We start from the raw sequence: 22,655 nt of genomic DNA, 5'->3' as shown, positions 1-22,655 counted from the left end.
CCATCCAAGCTGTTCCCATAAGAACTGGAAAGGAACGGCAGCAACGGCCCATATTGACATCCATTTTTGACAGCTTGGCTCACTGCATAATGACCTTGTAGTATCATAATTGTGCGCGATCAGCCACAAGAGCTGCGACGCTAACAGTTCAATTCCAGCGTTGACTCTTTCATCTCGTTGGCAGCCTTGGGCTCCTCATCGTGGTGACTGAAATCTTCCCATGAAATCCCTTCGTATAATGCCTACTGCACCTGGGTGTGTCGTTGCACCCATCTGAACGCCACTGTGACCCGATTCAAGTTACGAAAAACACCGCCCACGCGCAGATTCATTTATGATATTCAAAAACAACAATAATACATGCGGTACTAAAATCATCCAAAGTTTGATGCCCAATAACGGCGCTCATTGTAGAAATTCTAATAGATCAACGTTCAAATGAAGGGAATCCAAGGAAGATACATTTCATTGTCGCTAGACATCGCTTGCAACACCACTGGTAGGGTAAGCGGCGCGGATCTTTTCATACAAATCCGGCTTCGTACGAGCCAATGCGATCGGATCTTCAGCCCTGCATCGAAGGGAATACACCAAATCAGCAGCTATACCCAAAACATTATCCAAAATGGGAAAAAAAGTAGCAAGTACTCACAGGCACACAAAGGTAGTTGCCACTCCACTCCGAATCGTCTCTGCCAAGACCCAAAACTGCGCAAACGCCACTACAAAGGCAATAATCGCCGCGATCACCTCCAATTCTTTCGTCTTTGGTACCGATGACAAGTACAAGAAAACGTAAGCCACAAAAGCGTTCGCCAAGCCAATAAGAAGCGCGCCCATTGTAAGTACGCCCGATGTCAGATCATCGTTGATGATGAGATCAATGCCTCGGGCACGGATAAGGGCCCACGTATCGCGAGCAGCCTCGAGATAAGATTTGCCGTAGATGGCCACTTGAGTGTAGGCGTAAACGTTAATAAATGCGACGAGGCCTTCTAGGAGGGACAGAATACACTCGGCGCATGTGGCAGCAAGAACCATAATACTATCCAACATCAGTGAACACATGCTTGCGATATGTTATTGAAAGAGACCAGCTTACTTGTTATTCTCCTCCCGGGCATTCCGACGAATGGTTTGGAGTACGCCACGGAGGGTTTGAATTAGGGCAATAATAAGAGATCCAAACGCAATTGGACCGAAACTTGTTGTCAAGGCACGTTTGGCACTTTTAAGGGTCGGATTGCGGACTGGGACAACGACGGCACCATCCGCGGTGGAGATGCCGGTAAAGTAAAACGTTGCAAACACTATATTGGAGAGGTCAGGTCAGCCGGCGCAATTCCAACCGATATGCGGCGGACCGCAGCCACTCACCTCCAGAGACAGTGACATGCACCACGTTCTTAATGATTTGGGACGTCCAGTACAAGGAAAAGCTTAGATAAACGGCAACAGCATACTGTATAGTAGCCAGCAATATGTTAGCCTGAATATACCAATCAAGAACGTCTGTATAAAAGTTTACTGACCTTTACGCCGTCAGACTCCACCGTCTGAATCACCCTGGCACCGCCGATAGCTGCAATAATCCATCCTATGCTCCAAACAGTCTGTCCAGCAACACCCAGAATACCCGTTATCACTGTGCCGGGATACATCTTTGTGACTGTGGTCACATTCTCCAAAATCACGCGCGCGAAATCCATGCGAGACCGGTAAGCAAAGTACATGAAGATGTGAATGCCTGCATAGAGTAAGGCGAAGAGCGCGGCAATGAAAGCACCGGACGCAAGATTAAATACGCCGATGACAGCTGAAATTGCGGTATTGAGAAAGAACGAGGTTTGGATCATGTGTCGAGCATATCTTGTCAAAGAACCATGTCAGCAATAATTCATCATCAATCGTCAACTGCAATAACCCTCTACCTTTCCAAGGCCATAAAGTAGGCAACCGTCAAGCCCAAACCTCCAAAAATCATTACTGCAATCAGGCCATAAAGCGTCGATAATGGCAGGTTGTCCCCGACTGGAACAGAAGGATCGGCGCCCTGTACCGCCCTTGCGGACGCCGGAGGAAGGTCCACACGGAAGCCTGCCACAGCCAACAAAACCAAAACAACAAGGTGGACAACGAACAAAACTGTCGCCCAGACATCTTTGTATTTGGGGCTTCGATTAAATTTCTCTGAGTGGCCGTCTGAACCTATCAGTGCATCCCCTTCCTGTGGTGCACGGTCATAGGGAAAATGTGCGGAAGAGCTTGTGGCATTGTGGTAGTCTGGGAGCGACTCATAAGGCATGGGTGGGGGAAGCTGCTTCTTGTCGCCGGGAGTGGCCATAGTGAAGGAAGAAGCAACGGGTCGATTATCTGGTAGTGTCAAGGAGCGAGAAGTGAATGAACGTCTTGTGCCAGGGCTATGTGGACTTGGCGCCTCAAGTTTGTTGACGTGTCCCGTGATTATCAATTATCAACGATGTTCGATATAGGTTTGTAGGCAACATTCTTTTGATGCTTCTAATAGAAAATATGGATTTACTGATGCAGTTGCCAACGCTTCCAAGCACTTTTTATCTTAGCAAACCTTAGTATCATCGGCAGAGGCAACCGGTTTGAGCGTAACGCAGTGAATTTGAAAGATTTAGTTTAGAACTCTTAATTCAGCCTTTGATGTTATTTTCTGTCTCTCTTTGGGATGCTCTTTTATATCTTTCTTTTTCTTTTTTTAACGCCAGCTATATGGATCGCCTTTGTAGTTATACGTAATTCGTTGGATATATTATCCTTCATCTTATGCAAAATATCACAATTCTGTAACGAACACCATGCAAGGAAATTGCTTATTAACCAAATTTCGCAAGCATGATTCTATCCCTATTGTACCCTCATGCGCGGGAATCGGAGCTTTCGATGTTTACTGGTATGGTCCGGGAAGTATCTGTACAGATTCAAGCTTTAGACATCAGTTCTTCTCGGCTATCTTCCCAGTTCATCTTATGATTGCTAGCGCTGTTTAGAGCTGGAATATTAACTACTTTGGATTCTGTTAGCCAGATCTTTGTCCAGCTTCCTCTGGCGGCTGTGGACCACTCTGGTAACTGAGCCAATCATACAATGATGCGCGCAAACAAATCCTCGACATGGAGAGGCTCTAGCAGCGATATCGGCCCACCTCCGGTGCGGATCGTGATGGATTCACAAGAGATGCTCGAAGAAATGGTCCGTGCGAACGCTGCCAACTTTGGATCTCGACAATACATACCTGGCACCTTGAGTCCCTTGAGCATGAGTCCTCGTACAGGAAGTCGTCGCGCATCCTGGATGACTCCTGTACATTCGTCAAAAGGGTCAATGTCGAGTCGAGCAGAACTGGCCGAAGCACTCTTTTGCAACGCAGCGCGCCGAAAGCTTGTTCAAGAATTCATCGAGGTGTTAACAAACGGAGAGAGTGACTCTCCTGCGACAGCATCAAATCCCCCGAAAAAGGAGGACAAAAGCATCTCAGGACTGATACATGGGAAGCATACCCAAAATATTATAGAGGCCGCTTTCGCCGCAGGTAGATGGAGCGTCGCGCGATTTCACAGAATTGTCAAAGATTTGCGGGAACCTGTGTATCGGGATCGACCAGCGGAACCTCTTGGGTCGCACCTCGATGGACTCCATTGGGCCTTAGCTGCAAATGCCGCCGCAAATGAAGGCCGAGAAGATGAGTTCGCGGACGCGGAAGTGTGGCAACGCTTTTCGATCGACATCGAGGGACGTTCGGGAATGCTTCCTCAGCCGACGGATCCAGAAGGTGTTATGGAATTGGTGACGATGAGAGAAGGGGCCGAGGAGTACTTTCGAAGGGAGGTAGAGCAGGGCCTTCGCAAGCTGCATGGGAATGAGCTTGAGACAATTTTACAGTATATAACACAATATGCTAGTGCTCCCAAACTCATGGAACTGGTATGTCCGCTTATTTTCAAGCGGGTGTCGGAGGAAGCCATCACTCGCGATATCATACCAAGATTTATGGTACTTGCGGTATTGCAGCCCGACGCAATCGGTTCCGCCATTTTGGAAACCTTACTGGCAGATTACAGTGCATTTGTCTCGCAGGACGCTGCAAACTCAGCATTAGAGTATTGCGCTCACTTGCAGCGTGCCAACTGCTGTCGGGTGATCTTGGATAATTTGGGACACCTTGTCGCACCTGAAGGTGTTATTACAGCGTTAATACCGATTTGTGCTAGGGGTACAGATCATTTACTGGCGGTGTTGGAGCTGTTCATCATGGATAAATGTCAGACAACGATGGACCGGAAGGAGGTCGACCGTCGTCACATGGAAGAAGGTCGCGGAAACCAACTTGAGAACGACTTTCCAGATATTGTTGCACCCTGCGTCTACATGTTCTTGGTTCTTGCAGCTGCCGGCGGATATGCGAAGCCGAGGACGGTTAAGGAGTTGATCGAGTTCTATGAAGATCCTTGTGCACCGCTTTTGACTGGACGAGTTTCTACTGCTAGACACAATCAGTTTGTGCAAGATCTATTCCATCTTGTCTGTGAGCTGAACTTGACCGCCATTGTCTGGACATTGATCGAGAGTCACTGGATTCCACCAGACATTACACCTACTTTACGTCAAGCAATCGAGCTTGGCCACCAGTCTCTTGTCCACATATTACTGGATAGCTTGTTGATTCCCGATGAAAAATTGGAGCCACCATCCGGGCAATTACCTCTGGTCTTTCGGAAATCTCGGGCCCTCACCTTGTTACCGACAGTTGCTCAGAGATTCCCAGCTGAAGCATGCTGGTTCCTCCAGGAGCTATCTAGCATACCGATCCCGAGCTGCGTCCCAGTAGGTGAGACCCGAGAGGCTGAAGTGCGAGCTGCACCAGTTCGCGGAACGCGATTGGGGACAGCAACTCTAGCAGAAGTGACACGAAGAACAGATAATATAAATCCGTTCATGCAGATATGGACTCGGTTGAATATTGTCGCACAATTACGGGGGGCCACCATAGGGACGGGCACTCCCGAAGCTGAATGCGTTATATGTATGGCACCCGAGGCGCTTCTGACGGAAGAAGCCTATCACGATTCCGTAGGAGGGAAATTCTTCCGTCAGCCAAGTCCTTTCATCCGACTTCTTGGAACCGGGGATAAAGAAATCATACTGCAGCCGGTTATGCAAGCGCTGATGGAATATCATTGGATAGCCGGGGGCTTTTGGTATCGTTTTGCATTGCATTTCATCATGTCCTTGTCTTTCATTGCCTCGATCTGGGCCATGTTTACCTTGACGGTTCAAGAAGAATTTGGTCACTCGTCAGAGGGTACGGCCAAAGGACTTTTGCCGATCACCTGCATCGCACTCTTCCTCTGTGTGCTTTTTATCATTCAAGAGCTTCGCGAATTCATGGACGCCCCCGGAGACTATATCCGCTCTATGAGTAACTTGGTGGATACCGTCGTCCACATATCTGTCCTTTACTGTGCCATTCGAGGGGCGCTAATGCACAAATATGTTCCACCACTGTTAATGGGCTTCACCTTGGTGCTGGCATGTACCCGCCTTTTGATGCAGCTACGCATCATACCGTCAATTGGACCCATCATACGGATATGGGTTTCTGCGACAGCAAACATTTTCCCAGTACTGGTTCCGTTCACTGTGCTAGCGTCTAGCTTTGCTGGAGGTTTTTATTTTATTCAATACCCCCTCGCCCTCCAAGCGCCCGCCACGGCCGATCTACATTTTCAATCGATGACGCAAGCTATGCAGAGCGTTTTGACGATGACAGCCGGAGACTATAGGTTTGTACAATGATTAATACAACCCCCAAAATGCGGGATAACTAAGTGCTCCTATTTTAGTGTACTTGACTACTCGCAAGAATCGGAGGTGTTCGTACTGCGTCTATTATTCCACGTCATCTTCATTATCTTCCTTGTCAACCTCATCATTGGTTTGATGACAGTAAATGTCGCCAACGTCACTGTCAATACCACCAGCGCATGGCTGGTTGAAATCTCTCAGCTAATGGTGGAATTGGAGCTCTACTGGCCATGGCCCATGCGATACCAAGTGAAAACACATTTCCGCCATCGCCAACCATCATCACGCCCCGACTCTGAACCTAAATATGATGATAATCCCAAGCTCTCCAACAACTCTATCTGGTCGAGAATGAGATGGTGGCAAAAACCAAAATCCTCACGTAAAGTGACGCCAGACGACTTTGGGTCGCATAAGCCGCCACGAATTTTGGCAACAGCTGTAGATCATCCATCAGAGCACCCGGACAGAGACAGCGTTTTAGTGGATACGCCAGAGTTCTTTAGCATGCTTGAACGTGGTGTAGTTTTGTACACATGTCCGGAAGAGCAGGTGGCGAAAACCCATTGGTGGAAGGAAGGCGATAAGGAGACTGATCCTCGCCTGGCCGGCAGAATGCCTCGCGAAGCACCTATATTCGATCATATGCAGACGAACGATAGTCCATGGAATAAAGCTTTGAAAATCTTTCACTTTGGCTCATCCGGTAAGGACATGCGGATTCCGTCGGTCCCATCTCTGGTAGGTCGGTCACTCTCGTCCCTGCCACCAATGCCAAATCCAGACGAGGAAGGGCAAACTGTTGATCCAAATCCTCTCGAATCTGTGCGTTTTGGTCTGGACATGAGACTCTTGGATGAAGTGGAAGAACAAGACGAGGCTGGACCTGCTGATGACACCGGGCTATCTTTTGTTGACGTCCGAAATCGCAGGCAATCCCGACTGACCGAAGGAGCAGAAGCAGCTTCGAGGGCGAGCGTCGAGGGGCGAAGACCTGCCGCTAATGTTGCCGACCCTGTAAAACCCCCTGTGGACAAGCCCGCGTCACCACCACCAATGCCGCAACACGACGCAAACTCCATCAAAGAATTGGCAGAACAAGTGCAAGGAATGAAAGAGGCACTCAAGACTTTGGAGCGTATAACACGATCAGAAACCCGAAATCAGCGCGAACGTACCAGACGCCTTGAACAAACCCTAGAGCAAGAACGGGCACGCGCCAATGAGAATGCAGCCAATTTCTCTCGAGATCTTCAAAATCTGAGCAAAGAAATTAGAGACTTATCGCGGATGCTCATGCCTCAACCAGAACCAGAAGGACTTTTCAGAAGGGTTTTCAGTGGCCGGACAAGTAGCAGACGGAGAAACGAGAGCTGGTCCGCGGATTCCTCGGAGAGGCCGGCCCCGGAACCATAGTATGAAACGTACATGTATTTTACTGTCACTTTGTCGGGCTTGTTAAGAGCCAAACTTGACTGGATAAGTTAGCTAGCTTCGTTTGCCAATCTAAGCGACAATCTAGGTATCGTTCCGTAATATATATTAAACATCACGAGCAAGTCTTCCTCTGCGCACGCCGCTGGGCGCTGAACTGTGTGCTTTCGCGATCGGAATAAGCGTGCATCGTTCATAGAAGTTGAAATTTACATACAGTCTCGCTACAGATTTATACACAGCTATCAAGACTATTTTATCTTTCTATATTCAAATATTGGCGTACCATCAGCCAATTCCGATTTCACCCTTTCGTACTGGTAACCGCCAAGCTTTGGCAACAGAACCCACCAAACAGCCCAGTACAGAGCCCCAGCTACCAAAACTAAAATTCCTACAAGTGAGGGTAACCAATACACATATCCGATGTCAGGTGCTCCTCCCGGTGGGGACAAGAACGGGAATATTACGAGGAGAACATTACACGCAAGGAAGAAGATGATACACACAAGAGGCGCATTGAATGGAGATTTCCACTGGAAGCGATCGCGGTTAAATCGAAGCCAAAGAAGACCAATGGCGATAAATACATTGACGACAGTGAGCGGGTAGGTGATAACGTCGACTATGAAATTGTATGCGCTACCCGGCGGCGGGGCGAGCATCATGATGACAGAAAAGACCCAGTGAAGACCTAGGCCGGCAAAAGGGGCTTTGAAGGGCCAGTTGGAGGCCCAAACGCGGGAGAATGGGAGGACACCCTCTTTGCCGAGTTCTTGGTTGATCCGGCCCTGAGAGAAGATGACCGACATCACGTTTCCAAGGGCAGAGAGTGCGACAAAGGCGGGAAGGACCCGACGACCGAATGTTTCGCCAAACACGTTGATGAAGAACTGCCCTGCGATAAGCACCCCAGAGTTTCGAAATTGTTCCAACGGTACACCAGCAAAGTATGCAATGTTGGCGAACATGTACAAAGCAGAGACAATCCCGATGGCGAGAGGTGCCGCGATCTTGATCGTGCGAATGGGACGCTTGACTTCGCCCAACGCGTAGTTTGCGTTGCTGTATCCGATAAAAGACCATATAACCTTGTAGAGGCCAGAGGCGTAATTATACGCATTGTCGGTTGTGCCATCAAAGGCATTGGAAAAGTTATCCGGCTTTGGTATCTTCAGGTGTCCACCGAGAGCCGCAAATCCAGAAAAAACGACAATGAGGAGAACGATAATCTTGAATACCCCGAGGGCATTCTGTACCCGCACTCCCCACTTGTACGCTACAGCATGGATCAAAAACGCAAATGTTACGCAAAGAAGACCGAGCGCTCGCGAGTTCCAATCGCCGGGTTCAACATTGAAAACGAAAAGGACGTATTGACCAAATACGATACTGTTACTGCCTGCCCAACCCAAAAGCACCGACTGCCATGCATATACGCAGGTCGCAAGCAGCTTTGGCCGCCGATACACAAACTCGAGATAATTCTTTTCGCCCCCGGACTTTGGTATCGCTGTCCCATATTCGAGATACACGGTCATACCAGCAACGGCGATGAGAGTACCAATAACCCAAAAAATAAGGGCCATGCCAACACTGCCAGCAGAGAGGAGGACTGAGGCAGGGGTCGCAAAGATGCCCGTTCCAATCATCCGGTTGAAGATGAGAAATGTGGTTGACCAAAGCCCAAGCCGCCTGCGGGGATCATGGTCGTCATCGTTGATAGCTTCGATCCGGTACGGATCCTCTTCGACCGCAAAGGTCTTGCTTGACGACGAGGCAGTTTCTTGCTTGCCCATTTAAAAATACAATGGCGAAACAAGAACTTGGCGTTCGATGAAAATGAGGATGGGATCTAGCAAGGTTCTCTTTGAAATCTCAACCCCTCTTTATAGCCAACCGGCCTGGTGAGCTCCGATCGCTCATTGCGTCTCCGATATTACCAAAGGGTGATGAGTTTCCGATTTTTCTTTTTCTTTCCCGCTATTTTGACCATCTTTGGTTGCTCGGCTCACTGCAACGCCGACACATCTGGAGGAATGCGCAAGTTGCCAGGAATATGTCGCGATCGGAGTTAAAAAAAAAAATAAAAAAACCAATGACGGAGATCCACTGGACAAAAACCCAAAAAAGGCAGTGGAGGAAGGCGCGCCTTTATTGTGGTGAAGCTCGGATCAAAAAGCAAGCGCGTCGATTGCGAGATCACGTGGATCACGCAACTTTTTAAGTTTTAAACTTATCGATTCCCCACAACTATCCTCATTTGTTTATTTGTTTTTTTCTTTTGTAGATTATCCTCCGTTGAGGTCGTGGGCAGCTGCTCCAACTCTTTGCATTTGGTCATCACAGTTTGTAGATAAAATCCAGATATGTTTCCTCTCTTTTATGGCTTTGAACGCGGGAGGAACTGAGAGGATGTAGGGCTCGCTTAAATACTCAGTTCAAAGTGCTCACAGATCCAATGCTTGCCACCGTCCAAACACAGCAGTACAGCTAACCAATCTGTAGGTTAAAACCAGGAATGGCGACTGCCAACCTGTGGAAATTGTGAAACTTGGCTCTCTTACACCGATTGCGATTAGAGTTTAATGTCACGGTTCTGTGTACAACCTATGCATCAATTAATTCAGTGCCTGTTACTACACAGGCTGCTACTTCTACGACCATACTATAGGCTACCTGCGGGGTACCGCGTACTACATTTTGCTCTTTTACCGTGCGTCAACGCATGGTATTTTATTCATGCCAACAATACATACATACGCCACCTTCATCCTAACAGTGCCAACGTTCTCGTCGCAAAGCCTCCATGTCCCCACGACGTTGATGTTGCCGTGGAAGTGAGATCATTCCTCCATACGTTGGTACTCCTTGATGCCTGTGATGATGGTCCCGACACATGGCCTTCACGACGATCCCAAGAGTTCCTTCCCAAATGAGATTCATCGCACACCATACCCACCTTCCAACCAGAGTATGCAGTTTTTGACAATTTTGTTATCGATGCACAACCCACATGTTCCACATCATGGCCGCAGATGCTTTCAAGAATTGCTTTGATGCCGACTCCATGCGTCACAATGACAATCGATCCATTCTCATCATGCATCTGCCCGAACGCACAATCGACAATTTCATTGAAAGCGTCTGTGAAGCGCGATGCCATTTGGGTGTAAGACTCTGGGTAAGATGGTGCAGCGTAAGGTGAGGAATGTGCCGAAACATAAGGTGGATGGGAAAAGTAGGACGGCGACATCCATTCAGACAATCGATTGTCAATGTTGAAGATGGGGGCGGAGAGAGAACGGGGCGCCGGACTTTGCGGGCTTTGCTTGGAAAGGAAGGAGGAGGAAGGGGCTGGTACATATGGGACGGTGGAGATCCTGCATTCTCGATTCGCGTGGCTAGTAAGAGCATGCAGGATTTCTTCTGCCGTCTCGATACATCGTTTAAAAGGCGAAGAAAATATGTATCGAATCGGAGAGGTTACGAGCCGCGTCGAAAGGTGAGAGCCTGTTCGACAGGCTTGTCTAATGCCGCCGGGAGATAGAGGCGGATCGTATGGCTGCGAAGCTGTGCAGCTCCAGGAAGGGTCAATGTGATCTATTCGCTCGCCATGGCGAATGAGATAGACTGTTGTCGACATGCGGAATCCAGCCGCTGTGGAATATACAGCGAGTCAAGCCCTTCTATCGGTGCTGCCGTGGGTGCAGTCTCGGTTTCTGCACGCAGTTTCCTTTGTTGCTTGCCCTGAGGGTTTCTATTGAAGGAAGGGTCATTGAAAAAGGTCTGGCGCTTTGGGGCAACTTTCGGTGGTACCGCAAGGGGAAAGTTCCGATCATCAGGTGACACGAGACCTTCCATTTTGGGTTTTTAATTTTATCGGAGGGCTTAGAGTGGCTTAGTAAGCACGGGGTTTTTTGTATCGATGGGATGTGGTATCGAAAAACCTCGACATATTAGTGTATTTCTTTTTTCAAGAAGAGGTCAATCTACAAGAAAGATGGACGTCTAGCAATCTCTACACTACTGAGATGCTAGTCAACATAGAAGTACAACTAAACACTCGCCAAGAATGCCTATCGGTACGCCTCCTAACCGCAGTACGCGGGTGTACCGTTGAACTCGTCAAGAGGACAACCAACAGCCAATCCGACCTTCTCTCCCTCAAGACCAGACATCTGGAAGATGGCATTGATGAGACCACCAAGACCTTCACCAGCGATGAAACCTGATGAGAGGGCGAAACCCCAGAGCATCCAGGAAGCAGGGTTACGCTTCTGCCAAACAGTCATCACGAGAGCACCAATCACCATGGCAGTAGAGTACACGGTCGTCTGCAAAACCCAGGAGATACCAATGGCGGAAAAGTTGGGAACCATCCAGGCGTACTTTGAGGGGAGCTTGTGACGGAGAATCACCGAGAAGATGGCGACAATACCCATGACAATGGCGGTAATACCGGAGGATGTTGGAATTGAGGGTTTGGGGGAAGTGAGGGCGACGGCGGTTTTCTCCCAGGCGGTGACGGAGGGAAGTTGAAAGCTGCACTTTTCAATCTCTGGGTCGTTGATACACGGGTAGGCGCTAGAATACAAAATGTACAGCCCGACACCGATGAAAACCGCAGCGAATGTGCCAAAGATTTGCGCGATAAACTGGGTCCTTGGAGACGCACGGAGAAGGTGACCAGTCTTCAAGTCACCGACCATATCGACAGCTTGGGAAGCCGCACCACCTGCCACGGCACCAGCAAGCAAGTTGTTGAGTTGAGCCTGTGGGAGAGTGTCGGGTCCGGTCATGCCCTTTCCGCGAGAGATACCACCGAACACAAACTGGGACGTCTTTGCAATGGCACTGTAATATCACGGTAAAGATAGCGTAAGTACGGCACAAATATCTCCTGAACAGCTTGCGACACACATACCCAACGGGGTTGATGTCGGTTTGACCACTGGCTTGAATTCCAATGAAACCAAAGATGAATGCCAAGATGATCGAAAGGATACCCTCGCCAACGTTGACTTTGAAAACAGCCGCCAAAACAGTGATAGTAACAACGGATGACAAGGCCAATCCTCCGCACCAAACGAGTACGGGCACTTGTTCGTGGGGCGGGGCGGGGTCCTCGTCCTCCACGTTGGTCAAAGATAAGTCAGCACGGTTTCCGCGAGCGCCCCTAATTTTGCCGATGAACTCATTAAAACCGCCTTTGATGCCGTTGTAGATACTTCTCCAGTTGTAGAACAACTCGGCAAAGGAAGCGCAGATCATGAGCATGATACCAGGCCACAAAAGCCAGTAACGGGGAGTGGGGTGGTTGGCGGGATCTGCAAGTTTGTTGAGGGAGAGGAAGGGCTCGATTGCCTTGCCGGTGTGGAAGAGAACCGGTCCAATGACACCCCAAGCGAGGAATGATCCCAACCACATGGAGCAGGAAACGTGAAGGCCTGAAAGCATACCAGCGCCGATGAAAGCAGGAGTCCATTCTAAGGTCAAGAAAGCGTGAGTTGACTGACGTTGACTAGCACCCAACGACTTTGAGCAATCTTACCAATGTACCAAGACCATTGCTCAACCTCGAAACATTTGGCACATCCGGCTTGGTGGAACCAGGCTGGATTTACAACGATGAGTCTGATGCATATTGAGATGCTTTGAATGAAGTAAGACTACTCACTGAAGACGTGCCAACTTCTGATACCCGGGAGGAAGTATCCAAAGACGTTCCAACAGATAGCAAATAGCATGGAACCCGCCATGATTTTAGCCTTGTACACACCCTCAGCCTCACCGCCGACTGCGTGGAGGGAGGCGATCGTGTTGGCAGAAGCAAATGGAGTTGGGAACACGAGTTTCTGCTTGATGATGAAATACTTGCGAAGCGGAACAGCTGTGTAAATAATGGTAAGGTGGCTGTCGAGAGATGTAGAGAAATACTGGGACCCACGTACCAAAGAAAAGACCATAGTAGGCGGTAATGAATGTCAAGGCAAGGATTTTGCCAATGTCATCTTTGGGTTCCTTGCTCAACAAACCAAGGCGATACATGGCAGGCACAGCTGCTACGAAAAGAGTCCCAAGCCCACCAGCGGCAGTAGCCGCGGTTTGGACGGTACAATTCTCTTTAGGACCGAAATAACCTCCACCAAAGGCCTTGGGCACAATCACGGAGAGGGGCTTCATAATAGCGAAACCAAAGATGGCACCGAAAAGAGAGGCACCAAAGGTAAATCCTAGTTCATTGTTTTAGTAAGTTGCTTGCAACCGAATAATAGAGACAGATGTGAAACCTTACCAGTCTTCAGTCCAAGGTAAATGTTGGAAGCCGCAACGACGGATCCCAGAATAGTACCAATGATGATAGCACGAGCGGTCAAGGCAGTTCCTTCATCGGGCAATCCACTTGGGAGCTCAACGTAGTCTCCGTAAACGCGGGATGGCTCAAAGCCATCCTTCTCTCCCGTACCCACGACGGGCTCGAGATGCTCTTTGGTGTCTTCAGGCTGGGTGGACATGATGGCAACTAACTTGTTTCTTGTATGAGGTGTCGCACTCTAAAGTGGACGAAAGACTGAAAGAAAGTACGACCAGCGCACGAAATAAAATGCGACCAGCGCGAGCGTTTCTTTGGGGACGGTATTAGAGTGAGACAAAAGGGAATGGTAACCGCAACGAGAAGCGGGAGCCCTTGACCTGCCCCCCTCTTTATATCACCCAAAGGTAATCTTAATTTCAGTGGGGGCATTCTCTCCAACTCAAATTTCCACCACGAATACAAGTAACTATTTGCCACACAACTTTCCTGAATCCAACAATTGGATTGTAGCAAAAAAAAAGGATATCACACCAGAAAAGCAAAAATCGGCAAACTTGTGACTCAAATCTACAAAAAGCTACCAGCAGCCCATAATCATAAACAAATTGCTATCGGAGGGAAGGACATCCTCCACCCCTTGGTAGCGTCACACTAAAACCTAGATTGGCATTGACTTTTTGAGTTAAAGAAACGGTTTCGGTTTTTCACGGATTGGCAGTTTTGTTTGCGCTTCGTGACTGCGATCTTGTAGGAATTTTTTGCGCTTTTCCATTTGCAAACATTCGGGGGAGAGAGATCATGATCAGAATCAAGTTTACAAAAGAAAAGGATGGGATATGTACCACCTCACACATTTCTAGTGATAAGGCGCTTCTTGCCCATTTTTTTTCATGAATCTTTACGCAATGAATTTTTCTGTTTTCTTGTGTGCGAATAGCGGTATCGGCCTTTGTTGCCCGCAGCAGTGGGTTAAAAATAAACAATATCATCCGCCATAGAGTACAATGGGCATATCGTGCCGAGCCGAATCCCAACCGCTACTTTGCCATAAACACATGCCACTATACACACTGCCTGGGCACACCTGACAAACAAATGATCAACACGCGAGGTTACCAGTAGTGCGTTGGAGAGCCACGACAAGAAGGACGCGGCCTGAGACCTTGTGTCCGTTCGGTCAGGTTTAACGCCCAGAACTTTTTTGTAGATTTTTCCTTGTCGTCTGCGCGTCTGGTGCACTCGTGGATCTTTCTTACTTGAAAAAGCGCAACTGGACAAGGCTTCATCTACCGTTTCTGGCAGCAAGCGGACAAGCGCAGATAACAAGTCGGCAGCCGTTCCTTGACCAATATGAAAAAGCCCATTTTGTCTGACAGCATGTGGGTAGAGCCATTATGACAACCTCCTATCGCAGGCAGTGCTGTCATTTGAGGTTAAAACTTTACATTGCGCAAACAGAGCATCCGCCTGCTGTCCAATCTTTGATAGTTATTGCGGGGCCTTCTTCGCCTTCGATTTGGCATGTGCAAAATCCAACACAGTTACCCAAAGCCTCACATGATCCCCCCTATGACCCCAAAGGGATGCAAATTTATCGTATTTAAGGTTAACTTCATTTGGGCGGGAATTGCGCGGGGCAGCAGGGGGTTGCCATGTCAACATTCGGCCCCCCATGGTTCCATGGTTCGTAGCATGGCATCTGCGGTAAAAGCTCGGCGACTCTTATTGCACACGGCCAAACAAGGCAAATGCAACTGACTCGGCTCTCGGCGAAATATAATATCTCAAATTCCAGTGAATAAAAGCGTGCAGAGTATTCCTATTTCCCAGCTTAAACTTCAGAAAGTTCCAAAAACATGTGCAAGTAAAGGTTCAAAAAAATATTACACAATGCGAATCACCCGTTTTACAAAATGCAAACCAGGATGTATCGCTTAATACACTGGGTAAAAGTCAGCAACGAACTCCTTCAATAGGATAAAAAAGTCGTGTGCCATAATGCGTGAGTGTGTGGTGTCCCAAAATCCTAGCCTATTACCTCTTCATCCCAACAGATCCATATCTCAATTCCCTCCCCGTCGTCACCATCCGCCCAGTCTAAACCTCCTTCCCCGCGTCCTCCGATTCGAACTTTTTCAAATTTTCTTTGAGAAGGTTTCTCAGTATTTATGTCCTTCCGAAAGTCCCACACTAAAAATTCGTTCCGTTTCTCAGGTAGCATCAAGTCCTGCCGACGCCTGCGCCTGGACCTGTCTGTCACACTTGCAAAAACCATGCTTCCATCTCGGCTAATTTCAGCAAACTTGATTTCTGGAGGTCGGACATCGCGGCGGCGTCTCCAACGGGCGTGACTTGATCGCCTTCGTGCATCATCGGGAGAGGGAGCGGTGGAATCGGATTGCGTTGAACTTAGGGTATACAGCGGCGTGAGACCTCTCAAATCCCATACAGCTAGTTGATGTCTCTCGGGTCCATTGGTAAGAAGAAGATGGCCATTTAAAGCCAAAGTCATTGGGAAAAGTGTAGGCTCTGCTGCTGCTGGAAACACAAAAGGTGGAGGTATCCAGCCATGCAGACCAGGAGGCCCTGGTGGCCCTTCCTCATCATCTTCCGTATCCGTTTCCGAGTCAGAATCGAACCAAATCGTCAGATCACCATGAACGCCTGGTGGAACTACAACAGCGACATCGGTGCCATTGCTTGTCACCCCGTGAGCAGCATGTTCTGAATCGGCAGGGCCGTCCTGAGGAAAACTGGCTGACGAAGGTATATCATTTGAAGTGTAAGAGGGGGTTTCCGGTATGGAGGACGGCCCTGCCGTATCATTGGTCGGCCCATTTTGTTCGACACGATCGGAAAGAACCAAAGACGAGTCACTGGTGGTATTGTTCGGGTTTTCGTGCAAAGTCTCTTCAGACGCAGACGTCGTCCCTTCGCTCACGATACCATTACCACTTCGAAGGGCCATTGCTTTCCTCATGTCCTCGACCTCAAACGTGGCAATTTGCCTTTTCTCCTTCATGTTACCCACCCAAAAACCCCCTTCCCATACGCCGTACGCTACGAGATCCTCCCAAACCGCTACATTTAGCAGATTCTGGACGGAGAGACCCGACAAATACTTTTCTTCGACGTCGACTGTCCAAATAGCATCTCCAGTATCCGCGTCCCACACAATGACTCTTCCATTCTTCCCGCCAGTTACGATGCGACGTTTATGAATGTTCATGGAAAAGATAAATCCGAGTTCTTCGTTGGCATTAATGGCACGCTCGAATTGCATTGTCCGTATGTTCCAGACAATGATTGTGGAAGAATCGTCAAAGGAGACCAACGTTCCTTCCATGTTGGAGAGAATAAGTCCAATGGGATTTTCGTGTCCCTCCAATGTGCGGTGAGGCGAGAGGCTCCCATCTTGATTGATAGATGACACTCTAATGGATATTGGATCGTCGGCGTCCACCCAAGCCAACTTGGCATTATCTGAATCCAAGGCGACAATATATGCGTTGTTTGGATCCGCTGGCCAAGCTGCCACGTACCGACGCCGAACATTGCTTGGGACTGACAATCTACTCTGGGAGGATCCAATCATGTCCATCGACAGCGGGCTCTGAGCGTCATGGCCATCTTCCGCAGGAGAAGTCACACCTTGTTCAATCCGGCGTGTTCCTCCCGGTCCGTCCGCCTGGGTCTCTTGTTCCTTGAACCTTTGCAAATCAAAATGTCCAACTTGCACGTTCCAATGCATCTGGAAATATTCCTTCCATGACATTCCTAGTTGGTTCGGTTCTCCCACTCCCCATCGTGACCGAGTAAGCCGAGACCATACCGACGTCTCGAAGGAACTAATTAATGCATTCCAATAGCGACAAGACTGGGAGGAGCGGCACAGCGAGCGAGCGTCCAGGTGAGAGAATATGTACAGAAGAATATCTTCTGGACAATGTTGCAGAAATCCGCCGGGAAAATCCTTCGCCAGCGACACAGGCATTTTCTCAACAGATTTAGGGACCACTGCACCTGTCTTACCATCTGTTGGTAACTGAAGAGAGAACAGGAAAAGGGAATGAGTATCCGCGCATGATAACTCATTTCGGTCCACGCACAAAGGACCAGGCCCATGATATCTTACCTGCACGCTTTCCTGTGTTACTAGCTGCTCGTCTAGCCTGGTACGCTTTCTAGGATTTCCCTCCCTTACGCCATATAGAATGGCGTGCTTATCGGAAGTTATAATATCCTCCGATTTCCCTGCCTCACTAGCCCTGATCCCATCCATATCCAATTCTTCCCCAATGTCAATGTCAGTTCCCGACTCCCAGCCACGTCCTAAACACATATCCGCCAACTCTGTAGCCCCATCTATCTTGTCTGCCAGCGGTATAGTCGAGTCCTCTATCAGCCGCCGTAGTTCAGTGGAAAAAAATAAACGATCTGACTCTGGAAGAGAAGTAGCAGAATATGAGAGGGTATTTTGTACTAGAGTGTCCAGAACGGCTTGAAGGTCGGGAGAGTCCTCAAGGCCACCGGGATGACTCGGCGACAACAAGGGAGTCGAAGGAGAAAAAAGGTTGACAGGAGACGGTTCTCTTATCTGTAGCGGTAGAGATTGTGGACGAGTATGGTTGCGAGAATCGGTCGAGTTCAGGGAGTGCAGTTGTGGGGTGGCCATGCTCCGTAATAGCCCGATGCGGAGAGTACCCTGTGGGTCTCAAAGAGAGTGATGTATGTGTATACTGTTCTAGTAGGATTTAAATGTACAGATAACTTTTGGGATATGATGGTTAGATTGAACCAGCAGTCGAGTTGTAGGCGCTGAAGGTTTGGTCGATGCGAAGCCCAAAGAACGTCAGCGTCTCTGGTCGGGTGTTCGAGTGGAGAGGAATCCACTCCGCCTTCATAGGTTCCAATGTCAATTCATTTCAATGACTGCGCCATAGCATTTGATTGGCTTGATGCAATCGAATGTCCAGAGAAATATCCACCAATGCCTTAATATCTGATGCAGATCATGTGACTCTCGTAAGTCTTGGAATCGGACAAGATTCCTTTGCTGGTTCTCACGATAACCGTGTGGTCGGCCACAATTAACACTTTCATGCCTTCCTGGCCCCAAATAATATTGCCAAAGAACTTTGCAGGTCGCAGGACTGGAAAGAACATTAGGTCCTGCAGGGATACAGACGACTTGGGCAAAGTCGAAACTCAAGTATCTGTAAAGCGAATATGAACAGCGAGGATGTTAATGGATCAACGTACCAGATTGAAGACCACCCTACAACGGTATCTACCCATATCGTTGACCTCGTTCCCCGCGTACAACGCCCTCGAGTTCCCCCAGAAACGATAGACCTGGTTCACATTGGTGAACTGTCTGCAACTCTTGCGCGTCTCCGCCGTCGCCAGCCTTGGGACCCTGCGCAGGAGCACAGCACAAAGTTTTCAGAGTACGGTCAAGTGTCGCGCACACCTAGGTTTGGGAATTCCTGGGAGTTTGCTGGATGGGGCAGAACGGTCCGGGTTCGTCTCGAAGCGGAGAATTCGTCGACGGTTGAAGCAATTGGTAGTTTACATAACAAGGCCACCTTGGGGGAATGGAGTTCGACTGCTATTGGTGAGTAAGAATCTTCAACTGCCGTGTTATATATGCTAATCATGTTGTGCGTTTGTAGCCGCGAACGATCTCATTGGTAGCGTATTGTATACAATTGGGTTGGCAATCATTGCCGCCGGGCAGTACGCACCAATTTCGCTTTTCTTGGCCTGCTTGGTAATTTACATGTACCGTTTCATATTTGCTGAAGTTGGTTCTTGTGTCCCCGTGAACGGCGGATGCTACAGTACCATGCTCGCAGCGTCCTCAAAGGTGGTCGCAGCCATCGCTGCCTGCTGCTCGATATTGGATTACCTTGCGACCGCAGTGGTCAGTGCCGCGTCTGCCAGTACCTACTTTTGGAACGAATTTGGAATCATCAACGTGATTGGGGCAACGGTGGGAATCCTGCTGTTCTTTGCCGCTTTGAATCTGCTGGGAATAAAGGAGTCGTCCTATGTGTCTTTTGCAATATGTGCAATACATGCGACGACCTTGGTTTGCCTAACTGGCGCGGGTGTGGTGCAGTGGATAAAGAATGGCGGAGACATTCTGCGTGCTAATTGGAAGGATCCCTCGCCTAACGAAAATGCGCCACTGGACATTTTCTTTGGCTTTTGCGTCGGAATGCTTGGATTCACTGGATTCGAGGACTCGGTCAACTATATTGAAGAGCAAAAGCCAGGAGTGTTTCCGAAAACCATGAGAAACTTGTCAATCATGGCTACCATCAACCCAATTCTGACCTTGGTCTGCTTGGCAATCGTTCCTCGTAACCTCGTGGCCTTATATCCCAACAGCGCCGTAACCCTTATTGCTGATGCAGCCGGTGGCAGACCTTTGAGGATCATTGTATCCGTGGATGCGGTTATGGTGTTGTGCGGCGGAGTGTTAACCGCCTTCGTCGGTGTCGGCGGTCTGCTGGAACACATGTCGGCCGACCGTCTTCTACCCCGCTTCCTTCTTATTCGTAATCAGCTCAGGGGATCTCATCATTGGATAACATTATCATTCCTTTCCCTCTGCCTTGTGCTCGTCGGTGTTACTCGTGGAGACACCACTCTCGCTTCCCTTTTAATGGCTACTTCATTCATAGCGGTCCTTCTGGCTATAGCCGTGGCGAACCTCCTCTTGAAATACAAACGTGGGAGGCTGAAACGCGAAGTGAGGGCGTCTTCTGGAACTGTGGTAGCAGGAATCTTGGCCGTCCTGGTAGCCATTGTCGGAAATGCAATTTACGATCCGCCGATGATTGGAACTTTTGCCACGTTTTTCGCCGTTCTGTTTTTGGCCATGTGGGGGGTTCTCAATCAAGTGCGCGTACTGAAAGTTCTGATTTTCGTGGCTGATGCATATCCAAAATTGAGGAAACTGGTCAACTCCTTAATCTCTGCAGTTATTACGATCCGTTCACATCCTGTGTAAGTGGACAGTATCTTGCATAGAAGAGCTCACAACTAAAAATGCGTGCTTGGATATCGCTTTTGCTCCTTTAGCGCTTTCTTCACAAATCACGACGAGATTCACGTCTTGAACAAAGCCGTCCTATATGTCCAAGAAAACGAAATGACCATGTACATCTACATGGTCCACTTTTACGAGCAAGAATCTGAGATTCCACCTAACCTTGAAGCCAACTGTCGTGCGCTGGACAGGCTGTATCCAAAGATTCAAATTGATCTGATCCTTGTGAATGGGAAATTTGGACCGAGATCCGTCGCTGTGTTAGCAAAACAAATGGGAATTCCGCGAAATCAGTGTTACATTACGTGTCCTGGGGAAAAGATGAGTGGAATTGGACGTTTTGGGGGCGTCAGGGTTATTATGTTGTAATTCAAAAATGATGATGATGCGTATGTAGCGAAAGCGATATTGCCTCAATTTGCTAGATAGGCACTGGACCGCCGACTAAACTGCAGAGCAGTACAAGGTATACAATTGGAAATTTTAAAAAGCAACCAAGAAGTGCAACCAGCTTCAAATTGGTGACTGTGCCTCCGGAACGGCGGCGCAGCGAATGTAACTTTGGTGTCGGTTAAATGAGGCTTTTGTCTTGTGCTACTCCAAGGTTCCGGGTTTGCGGTTGAAACCCTGACCGCCGCGGTTTCGGACGGCCTCCGATTTCCGCCTCAAAGTGCCACTGGCACTGCAAGTATATCTCAAGGACCCAAGCGGGAACGTCCTCGGTCCAAAGGTCAAGAATGCTACAGACGTTGGAACAAGCGATATATCTAATAGGTGTCATAATCTTGCTGAAAACTACCTACGCTTTCGGCAATTGGGTCAAGGACACCTTCTTCGTTAACAAAGACTCACTCCTAAAGTACCAAACTGACTCCAAAAATGCTTATGCGGTCGTTACTGGTCCAACCGGTGGTATAGGACAAGCCTTTTGCGATGAACTGGCGTCAAAGGGTTTTAATTTGATTCTCGTGGGACGAAACCAGACCAAACTCGACAAGCTCAAGGAGGGTGTAAGTAGACGGTACCCAGCCATCCGCATCCAAACTGTGATATCCGATGCGAAGGATACCACACCAGAGAACTTTTCTCGGGTCGCCGAGGCAGTTGCTGCCGCTGGTACTGTCAGCATCCTAGTCAACAATGTCGGTGCGATGAATAAGCTCTATGGTACACTGGAAGAAACGTCCTCTGAGGAACTGGAGTCTATTATTCGCATCAACTGCACCTATACAACCCTTCTTACGAAAAGTATCCTCCCAATACTCAAGAAGAACCGCTCTTCACGAAGCCTGATTCTGAACGTCAGCTCTGCTAGCAGTTACGGACCCGGGCCACTCATGTCGGTGTACGCAAGTTCCAAATGGTTTATAAGCGGCCTGTCGGAAGCGATCCGTTTGGAACTGCGCGGGTCTAATGTTGATGTTACCTGCGTTTGTCCTGGTTTCGTCAAATCGGACATGTGCCAGCTTCCAGATGCTGCGGATCCCGTCGTAGTCGCACAGCAAACCTTTGGAAAGGTGCACTTGAAAAACTTTAGTCCCTACTGGCAGCATGCGGCCACATTTGGTCTTTTGGCACAACTCCCAGGTTGGCTCAAGGATCGCTTGCTTTTGACGGTCGTCAACCAGGCTGGAAAGGTGCATAATGCGAGCGTTCTTGAACGCAGGAAACACAACTGAACTGGGGTACACCAAAGCAACTCTATATATGTAGTTAATGTAGACAAAAAAAAACACTAAGAACTGAGAACTGTAAGAGTATTCACTCAGCGTTAGCCACAGCTGGCCTGTAAATCAAACAAATGTCAAACTTTTAAATTCTATTGTCGCTCATTTTCTTCTCAACAGGTGTAGATTCGCAGCCGGCTCTCTCCCTTTTGCTTTTCCATGGTGACCTTTTCGGTGAAAGGCAACGCTGCTCGAGGTGCATTGTGCTGTTAATTTCCATTACCTTATTAGACAAAGACAAGCATCCATAAAAAAATGTTGGAGAAGCTCCGAGTTCTCA

General features: G+C 48.7%; 8 protein-coding genes across 8 annotated transcripts; 3 read left to right on the top strand and 5 right to left on the bottom strand.

Moving 5' to 3' along the window:
* Positions 1-289: 289 nt before the first annotated feature.
* SPPG_05597 (uncharacterized protein) lies at positions 290-2,512 on the bottom strand. The gene is made up of 6 exons (XM_016753805.1): positions 1,932-2,512; positions 1,533-1,869; positions 1,378-1,462; positions 1,103-1,310; positions 653-1,045; positions 290-571 (listed from the first exon to the last, which is right to left on the bottom strand). Exons 1-6 carry the CDS (start codon positions 2,342-2,344, stop codon positions 475-477), a joined length of 1,533 nt encoding a protein of 510 aa, XP_016607390.1. The 5' UTR covers positions 2,345-2,512; the 3' UTR covers positions 290-474.
* A 694-nt stretch (positions 2,513-3,206) lies between these two features.
* SPPG_05596 (uncharacterized protein) lies at positions 3,207-7,551 on the top strand (the record flags this gene model as incomplete). The annotated part of the gene is made up of 2 exons (XM_016753804.1): positions 3,207-5,813; positions 5,874-7,551. Coding segments are annotated over 2 exons (3,985 nt in total), but the record flags the coding sequence as incomplete, so codon positions are not given.
* SPPG_05595 (uncharacterized protein) lies at positions 7,359-9,374 on the bottom strand. Its single transcript, XM_016753803.1, has one exon. It carries the CDS (start codon positions 9,066-9,068, stop codon positions 7,521-7,523), a length of 1,548 nt encoding a protein of 515 aa, XP_016607388.1. The 5' UTR covers positions 9,069-9,374; the 3' UTR covers positions 7,359-7,520.
* A 454-nt stretch (positions 9,375-9,828) lies between these two features.
* Positions 9,829-11,059, bottom strand: SPPG_05594 (uncharacterized protein). The gene has a single exon (XM_016753802.1). The coding sequence runs from the start codon at positions 10,913-10,915 to the stop codon at positions 10,040-10,042; it is 876 nt and encodes a 291-aa protein (XP_016607387.1). The 5' UTR covers positions 10,916-11,059; the 3' UTR covers positions 9,829-10,039.
* A 146-nt stretch (positions 11,060-11,205) lies between these two features.
* Positions 11,206-13,932, bottom strand: SPPG_05593 (OPT superfamily oligopeptide transporter). The gene is made up of 6 exons (XM_016753801.1): positions 13,568-13,932; positions 13,224-13,505; positions 12,950-13,162; positions 12,824-12,886; positions 12,197-12,758; positions 11,206-12,126 (listed from the first exon to the last, which is right to left on the bottom strand). The coding sequence occupies exons 1-6, from the start codon at positions 13,785-13,787 to the stop codon at positions 11,364-11,366; spliced, it is 2,103 nt and encodes a 700-aa protein (XP_016607386.1). The 5' UTR covers positions 13,788-13,932; the 3' UTR covers positions 11,206-11,363.
* Positions 13,933-15,355: 1,423 nt separating this feature from the next.
* SPPG_05592 (uncharacterized protein) lies at positions 15,356-18,441 on the bottom strand. Its single transcript, XM_016753800.1, has 2 exons — positions 17,724-18,441; positions 15,356-17,633 (listed from the first exon to the last, which is right to left on the bottom strand). Exons 1-2 carry the CDS (start codon positions 18,261-18,263, stop codon positions 15,615-15,617), a joined length of 2,559 nt encoding a protein of 852 aa, XP_016607385.1. The 5' UTR covers positions 18,264-18,441; the 3' UTR covers positions 15,356-15,614.
* A 199-nt stretch (positions 18,442-18,640) lies between these two features.
* SPPG_05591 (uncharacterized protein) lies at positions 18,641-21,141 on the top strand. The gene is made up of 3 exons (XM_016753799.1): positions 18,641-19,205; positions 19,264-20,605; positions 20,681-21,141. The coding sequence occupies exons 1-3, from the start codon at positions 18,818-18,820 to the stop codon at positions 21,015-21,017; spliced, it is 2,067 nt and encodes a 688-aa protein (XP_016607384.1). The 5' UTR covers positions 18,641-18,817; the 3' UTR covers positions 21,018-21,141.
* A 167-nt stretch (positions 21,142-21,308) lies between these two features.
* On the top strand, positions 21,309-22,465 carry SPPG_05590 (uncharacterized protein). Its single transcript, XM_016753798.1, has one exon. It carries the CDS (start codon positions 21,386-21,388, stop codon positions 22,325-22,327), a length of 942 nt encoding a protein of 313 aa, XP_016607383.1. The 5' UTR covers positions 21,309-21,385; the 3' UTR covers positions 22,328-22,465.
* The last annotated feature ends 190 nt before the right edge of the window (positions 22,466-22,655 follow it).

The sequence above is a fragment of the Spizellomyces punctatus genome, assembly GCF_000182565.1.
Source record: "Spizellomyces punctatus DAOM BR117 chromosome Unknown supercont1.9, whole genome shotgun sequence".
In the NCBI taxonomy this organism is placed as follows: domain Eukaryota; kingdom Fungi; phylum Chytridiomycota; class Chytridiomycetes; order Spizellomycetales; family Spizellomycetaceae; genus Spizellomyces; species Spizellomyces punctatus.
This window is presented reverse-complemented; position numbering and strand designations above follow the sequence as displayed.

What these genes read in the sequence shown, in the direction of transcription:
- SPPG_05597 (XM_016753805.1), bottom strand. Translation starts at nt 2,344, where the DNA reads ATGGCCACTCCCGGCGACAAGAAGCAGCTTCCCCCACCCATGCCTTAT. An exon ending in TGGAGTCTGACGGCGTAAAG is followed by an intron (nt 1,463 to 1,532) that starts GTCAGTAAACTT and finishes GCTACTATACAG; the next exon opens with TATGCTGTTGCCGTTTATCT. An exon ending in GCATGTCACTGTCTCTGGAG is followed by an intron (nt 1,311 to 1,377) that starts GTGAGTGGCTGC and finishes TCTCCAATATAG; the next exon opens with TGTTTGCAACGTTTTACTTT.
- SPPG_05595 (XM_016753803.1), bottom strand. Translation starts at nt 9,068, where the DNA reads ATGGGCAAGCAAGAAACTGCCTCGTCGTCAAGCAAGACCTTTGCGGTC.
- SPPG_05594 (XM_016753802.1), bottom strand. Translation starts at nt 10,915, where the DNA reads ATGTCGACAACAGTCTATCTCATTCGCCATGGCGAGCGAATAGATCAC.
- SPPG_05593 (XM_016753801.1), bottom strand. Translation starts at nt 13,787, where the DNA reads ATGTCCACCCAGCCTGAAGACACCAAAGAGCATCTCGAGCCCGTCGTG. An exon ending in GCAATGGTCTTGGTACATTG is followed by an intron (nt 12,759 to 12,823) that starts GTAAGATTGCTC and finishes TCTTGACCTTAG; the next exon opens with AATGGACTCCTGCTTTCATC. An exon ending in ACCGACATCAACCCCGTTGG is followed by an intron (nt 12,127 to 12,196) that starts GTATGTGTGTCG and finishes GTGATATTACAG; the next exon opens with TGCCATTGCAAAGACGTCCC.
- SPPG_05592 (XM_016753800.1), bottom strand. Translation starts at nt 18,263, where the DNA reads ATGGCCACCCCACAACTGCACTCCCTGAACTCGACCGATTCTCGCAAC. An exon ending in TAACACAGGAAAGCGTGCAG is followed by an intron (nt 17,634 to 17,723) that starts GTAAGATATCAT and finishes TTCTCTCTTCAG; the next exon opens with TTACCAACAGATGGTAAGAC.
- SPPG_05591 (XM_016753799.1), top strand. Translation starts at nt 18,818, where the DNA reads ATGAACAGCGAGGATGTTAATGGATCAACGTACCAGATTGAAGACCAC. An exon ending in ATGGAGTTCGACTGCTATTG is followed by an intron (nt 19,206 to 19,263) that starts GTGAGTAAGAAT and finishes GTGCGTTTGTAG; the next exon opens with CCGCGAACGATCTCATTGGT. An exon ending in ACGATCCGTTCACATCCTGT is followed by an intron (nt 20,606 to 20,680) that starts GTAAGTGGACAG and finishes TTGCTCCTTTAG; the next exon opens with CGCTTTCTTCACAAATCACG.
- SPPG_05590 (XM_016753798.1), top strand. Translation starts at nt 21,386, where the DNA reads ATGCTACAGACGTTGGAACAAGCGATATATCTAATAGGTGTCATAATC.